Genomic DNA, 6652 nt, shown 5'->3' on the forward strand with positions numbered 1-6652 from the left:
ATTTTTGTCCCTATTTGCTTTCCCACATGTTAAGCAAAAATAGAATTTCTGAGACCAAGGTCCTTAGGAAGACAATTTCATGCAAGTAAACCAAATAAAGTATTTAGTAACGTGACAGTAAAACTCAGAAGAAAAACATGCTCTGCAATGATCAAACCAGGACTTTATAGTTGCTTTTACATCATCTATTCTGAAGTTATGAACATGAACAATGAAATGACAAAGTTTATTAAAAGTTATCAAAATGCCTAATAAATGCCTAGCCACTATTAAATATTCTACAAAAAACTCAAACACTAGTTTTGCCTCTTTTTTTCTGTCAATGATCTACAAAATTTCTTAGTTTTGTTTTACAATTACCCAAGAATAATTCTCCCTATATATAAATTATCAGTTTCTAAGAATCAAGAACAGTCTCACTTACTCTCCTCTTCAACAAAGTCTTCATGGCATTTTTCACCTCTGTGTTTCTCACTGTATAAATGATAGGATTTAACATGGGAGTGAAAGTTCCACAGAACAAAATCACCAACTTGTCCACCGGATAGGTGGCCACAGGACGTACGTGTGTAAATATACAAGGGAAAAAAAAGAGCACCACTACTGTAAAGTGGGAGCCACATGTAGAGAGGGCTTTGTGTCTTCCTTCAGAACCATGGGATTTCAGGGAGGTCAGAATGACTACATAGGAGATTAGAAGCATGAAAAAGATGAGCAAGCACATGCCCCCAGTGTTAGCTGATATCACTATTCCATGCCAGTAGGTGTCAGTGCAGGCAATTTCCAACAGTGAGAAGAAATCACACATGAAGTGGTCAATGACATTGGCACCACAGAAGGGCAGGTCAAGCACAAAGAGAATCTGCACAGTAGCGTGTATTACCCCTCCAATCCAGGCCACTACCACCAGGAAATGGCAGAGCCCAGGTCGCATAATGGTTGTATAGTGCAGAGGTTTGCAAATGGCCACATAGCGGTCATAAGCCATGGCAATGAGGACAATGATCTCTGATCCTCCCAGGAAGTGTTCCAAAAAGAGCTGGCTCAGGCAGCCACCCCAGGAGATGGTTGTCCTCTGGTACAGCAGGTCAATGGTAATTTTGGGGGTAGTGACAGAGGTGAAAGAGGCATCTATGAAGGACAAATGAGTGAGAAAGAAGTACATGGGAGCTGAAAGTGTGGGGCTGAGGAAGACGGTAATGACAATGAAGAGATTTGCCAGCAAGGTAACCAGGAAAATAAGCAGAAAGACAATGAATAGCATTTTCTTCAAGTGTGGATCCTGTGTGAGTCCCAAGAGAATGAATTCAGTCACATTGTTTGGAGGCATGTGGAGATCCATTTAGGAAGTAACACCCTCCTGGGTTCTGAATTATCTACAAAGCAAAAAAGAACGACACCTCTTAATCAGGAAAGGATTGCAGCCTCAGTTTCTTAGAACTAAAGTAGTTACTGTAACTGAGGAGCATGTCCTTCGCAACCTTGTTCCAATGATTGTTCCAATTCTTTCTTAATTCCTCTAGGATGTATTCTACCTCTTCAGACACATGGTACCTGTCACCAGAGAAATTCCTACAGGGTAAATTTTGATGTGTAACTTACTGGTAAAATGCTATGTTATCCACATAAGATCAGGTTTCTCCCCCTGCTTCCAAGTCCAAGTGACTTTGCTAAGTAGTCTCCGTGTCTCATGCTTCTGAAAATTTCCTGTGGCTGTGAGCTTACACATTGTAATCTTCAAATGTATCTTATAAACTAAGAGTTGCCCCACAGACTTAAGAATTATTCCCTCTGCCATGAAAATTAATATTTGAACCCTCAGCTCTAAATGTGCAAATAAATGCACCATCAATAAATATCTATCATAAGCCGTGTATTACTAGAATTATATATGTCATCAGTGACACACTCTCCCTGGTACCCACTAGAACACATAATTATTCCAGTGTGATTCCTCACATAAAATAGTGATGGGAATGATTTTGCAGTGCCTAAAACCTATTAGGTGATGAGTAAGTGCTTAGTGGATTGCCATTCTCCATGGGTAAGAATAAGACTGCTTTCCAAGACTAAACCTGGGGGGAATTCAAGTGCTCTTATTCTCCTGATCTTTTATCATTACTCTCTACATTATGAGAAACATAAATGGACACTGAAAGGAAGCAGCCCAACCTTTAATAGTTTCTGTTACACTTTATGAAAATATTTAATTGCCAGTTGGAAAAACTAAGTACATTTTACTCTGGATAATTAGTGTGTTTTTAATTGATATTTTTTATTCTTCACAATTATTTTCCACATGCAATTTGAAATAGTCATATTCAGTAAATATACAGCTTCTGTAGACTTGTTAAAAAAAAAAACTTCCTGTAGTTCCTGCTGTGTCAACCTAGGTTAACATCTAACTGCAGCAGCTCAGATCGCTCAGGAGGTGTGGGTTCATACCCCAGCTCAGGGCTGTAAGTTAAATGATCAAACTTTACTGCCATTGTGGTGTAGGTCACAGCTGTGTCTCAGATTCAGTCCCTGGCCCAGGAACTTCCATATGCTATGAGTGCAGCCATACAAATTTAAAAAAAAAGGAAAAGGAAAGAAATGTGCATAAGTGTTCATTACTGAAGGATCTATCAAGCAAAGTAAATACTTATTTTCAAAGTTTTAAAAATAATAATTAAATGTGGAGAGCAGAGATTTTGTCCTCTAGATCAGATAGAGATAATGTGCTATACATATACACACAGAGTAACAAAAACATATATAAAATTGATTACCTACTATAAATACCTACTAATGGTCAGTCATTCAATAAATAATTATTGGACACTTAATATGTATATGAATGTGTTCATAAAAATCCCTGAAGAATATGTCTATTAAATGCCGTGGATGCTTGAAATTTCATTACCAAACAGCAGCAAGGCCTCCATCCATCACATTAATGATAGTCCCACTCCTTTATAGTTCAGCTACATGCGTTCTCATGACTTCTTTTCCCATCTTCCCATAGCATCCATCCTCCATCATTTCTGCTTACAGGTTAATGCACTATCAAGAGAATAAGAAATTTGTGAAAGATAATTTCCTAAGAAAAGGGAAAGAGGAAACATAAATGTAATATAATGCATTCTATGAAAATACATCTTTTCTTTGAAAGATGTATGAGTAAAAAGCTTTATTTTTTAATTATCCAAATTGAAAATTATGCATATGTGGATAAAAAGCGAAGAAACGCCATTGCATTCCTTATTCTGAGGTGGGCTTGCTTGCCTAACAGATCAAAAAAGAATATATTGTACAAAAAGTAAGTGTTAGACATAATTAAGAAAAGTGTTTCAGAAGTAACTATGAAGAAATATAAAACACTTTTTAATTTTTCTTTGGCTCTACAATATACTATCTAGGAATAAACCCTAAAGGAACAATTTTTAAAGGAGAAAAAGTGCTATTTACATATATGTCAACACAATCAGAAAGAGCTGGTGAAAATTTAGAAACAACATTGACTGTTCAACATTGGAGAAATGGATAATTAAGAGTGTTTCTCTTTGATTAAGGCACAGTTTTTAAAAACTGTCCAATATCATAGGAAAATTCTTGTTTGTATTCTTATATGAGAAAAATTTTGGATGCAAATGTGAATTGTATTATTCCTATTAACTTAATTATACCTAATTTTATTATTATTCTATTTTAGATTTATATCTACAAGAAAAAATATTCCAAAATATTTTTGCCTTGAAATTTGTAGTATTGTACTTGAGTCTATATTTCCTGATGTTTAGTTTGCTGAAAAATGGATTTAACTATGAGAGGTGTGAGGATGCAGGGTGATTTCATGATGTGTAAGATCCATTTAAACCTGAGAGTCTATAATTACTCAACTTCCTGAAACGAAATCTTACCTATAAACTTGTCTGACATAACTCCATAGCCAGGGTCCCAGGCAGCTGTTAGTTCACCAAGGGAGAGGTTGTAAGATTAAAAATGCCAACTACAACTCTGCTTCCATGTTTCTTTGTTGATTTATAAATGATATCATTGGATAAGCCTTAAAAGTGCTACCACATACCCTGTTTGCAGGCAAATTCTATAAAGTTTCTAAACTGTAGCTAATTGGACCTCAGGGGTATTTTACCACCCTTCACAGATCTTGCTAACAACCCAATTATTTCATATATGATAAGTGAACAGCAGAGAATTTTTATAGCACTCATCTTCAATTTTGAATGCATCCTTGTGTTTACATGAACACAAAAACAATATGACAAAAAGAAGCAAACAAAAAAAGTTGATCCCTTATTAATTTAGGTATTTTCTAACTATGGATTTATTATGGAGCCTGAATATTTAGTATTATGCAAATTAAGCATTTAGGAGTGTAACTATTGGATTTTTAAATGTTATAATAATTTGTTTTTTAATTGATCTACCACTCATGCACCATAAACTTAAATATTGTTTTCAAATATAAATTAAGTGATAATTATGAAGCCTATTAAAATATTGGCACTTCACATCAGGTAAATTTGTAGTGCTTCTTTAAAGTAGTGTTTATTGTGCCAATTCTAGCCTTAAATTAACATGGTAACAAAGAAAATAATTCTATTCTTCAATTATTCTTAGACATTATAAAATTCATAGATTTCAGTCATTTAATTGTAATTTAAAATACCTCAATGGAAGAGAAAAAATGGGCAATGATACTCACAATCTGGAACAAATTAATATAAGATAGGGAATAAGACATAATTTGCCAAAGGGAAAAAAGAAGCCAGGCCAGGATTTCCATCTTTAAAATATTGTTTTACAACTCCATTCTGCACCAAGATTTTCATCTTTAAAGTATTGTTTTACAACTAAATCACATGACACATATATGTTGCTACCAACTGCTAAAGCCAATTATAATTAATCAGTATTTGAAATTTTTTGTAAATAAATTTAATTCTACTCTTAAATATTCCTCTATGGAGATACCCTAATCATATTCAAATGTGCTTGCATTGATGATAAAATAAATTGTTCACAACTCTGGATATTCTCCAGAGAATGTGGTCACTGTACACCACATGTCATGAAGGAAAAGAGTTGAAGAAAAGTGAAACCACATGACCAAACTTAGTTTGAATGGACATCTCAACATTATAGTGCTGAAATAATATTTGTAAGGGCAGATAGAAAATAAAGTCTGAGTGAGGATTTGAAATAAAGAATTATAAGAAATCTGAATTTAGCTGAAGTGTCACATTGAAAACCTCTTGGACTTGTGTATATACTCTGAAATGAAAGCCAGAGTCAAATCAGAGAATTAGAATGTGATAACAAAGTCATCATTTCCAACCTTAGGAAGGATTTGAATCCATTCACAATGGTTCATTAAATGGTCATCCAGCTTCTATTTAAAAGCTACAGTGCTAGTAGAGAGCAAGGGTAGAACCCTTACAACACTTGTTGAATCTAGCTCCCTAAGCCCTAGAGGAGCCTGGAATGGAAGAGAGTAGAGTTATGTCTAAACCTGTGAAAGTTTTCCATGAACATAATTTCTCAAAGAGGAGTTCCTGGAGAGACAGCAACATAGATTCTCAAAAGGAAGCCTCAGCAGAAGGAAAGAAGGAGAAATTGTGTATGGATCATATCATGGTCAATCAGAAGCTGGTTGAGGTGTGGCTTGACTGCCAGAGTCCAGCCCCAGCAGCCAGGGATGTTCCTCAAGAAGAGAGGCAGCAGGCACAGGAATAATGGAGATGCACACTCTCAAGTAGTGGTCACACAGCCTCAACTTTATTGGTGGACAGCAGTGACTTAAATAGGAGAAAAGACTATAATTTGTAGAAATAGTAAGAGGTCAATTAAGTTTAAAGATTACGAAGCACATTGTCCAGGCAGGATATGCTCTAAGCATATTAAAAGATAACCAGGCATGACTAAAGATCACACATAGGCCATAAATGTCAGAGGTGTAAGACTCCTCATGACCTTTGTGATTACCACAAATGCATTGTGTTTTTAGGGCAGGCGCTTGGTTAGTAACAACAACCACAACCTGTTTTCCTAACTTATATTTAACAATCAGCAATAGGGCTTTATGCCTATTTTCTTTTTATAGATTAATAAATCAGCCAAAGAAAAACAACTTGTCAAACTAATCAACAACTCTAAATGTTTCAAACTACATCTATAAAACTTAACAATTTCTTCTAAAACTACAAGTAGTAAATACCATTGCTATCTATGATTCTCTTATAAAGAAAAGGAATCTTTCTAAAAACTCACATAATTTAGGTGTAGATAATGAAAAGCGATTCTCCGAAACATTTAACAAGCAAGAACAACTCCCAAATCAAGAGTTAAGGCACAGTAAATAGAACACAGGATGATCATTAAAAACTAGAAGGGCAAGAATTTAGAAACATGTTTTTTCAGGCATTACAGCCTTATGTTTTTTGTGTACTGGCAGACGTGCTGCCTTGCACCTTTCTTCAGAATCTCCTGGACATTGTCATCAGGCAGATTCTCTTCTCAAAAACTCTCTTCTTGAAAATCGACTCCTAGTACTTGACCATGGACACTTTCAGGGACTAATTTCACAAAAACCATGTATCTGCCAAATTGTCCTTATGGGAAGCTTCATGCATTTCAGTAGGTAGAGGAC

The 6652-nt window shown here is 35.3% G+C and overlaps 1 protein-coding gene across 1 annotated transcript; it reads right to left on the minus strand.

Annotated features, from left to right (window-relative positions):
• Positions 1–397: 397 nt before the first annotated feature.
• On the minus strand, positions 398–1342 carry LOC110258741 (olfactory receptor 4C3D-like). Its single transcript, XM_021082010.1, has one exon. It carries the CDS (start codon positions 1340–1342, stop codon positions 398–400), a length of 945 nt encoding a protein of 314 aa, XP_020937669.1.
• Between the last annotated feature and the right edge of the window lie 5310 nt (positions 1343–6652).

The sequence above is a fragment of the Sus scrofa genome, chromosome 1, assembly GCF_054392235.1.
Source record: "Sus scrofa isolate SSC_HxYL_T2T_F1_AM1 chromosome 1, Sscrofa_HxYL_maternal_Yorkshire_Landrace_v2.0, whole genome shotgun sequence".
In the NCBI taxonomy this organism is placed as follows: Eukaryota; Metazoa; Chordata; class Mammalia; order Artiodactyla; family Suidae; genus Sus; species Sus scrofa.

What these genes read in the sequence shown, in the direction of transcription:
- LOC110258741 (XM_021082010.1), bottom strand. Translation starts at nt 1,342, where the DNA reads ATGGATCTCCACATGCCTCCAAACAATGTGACTGAATTCATTCTCTTG.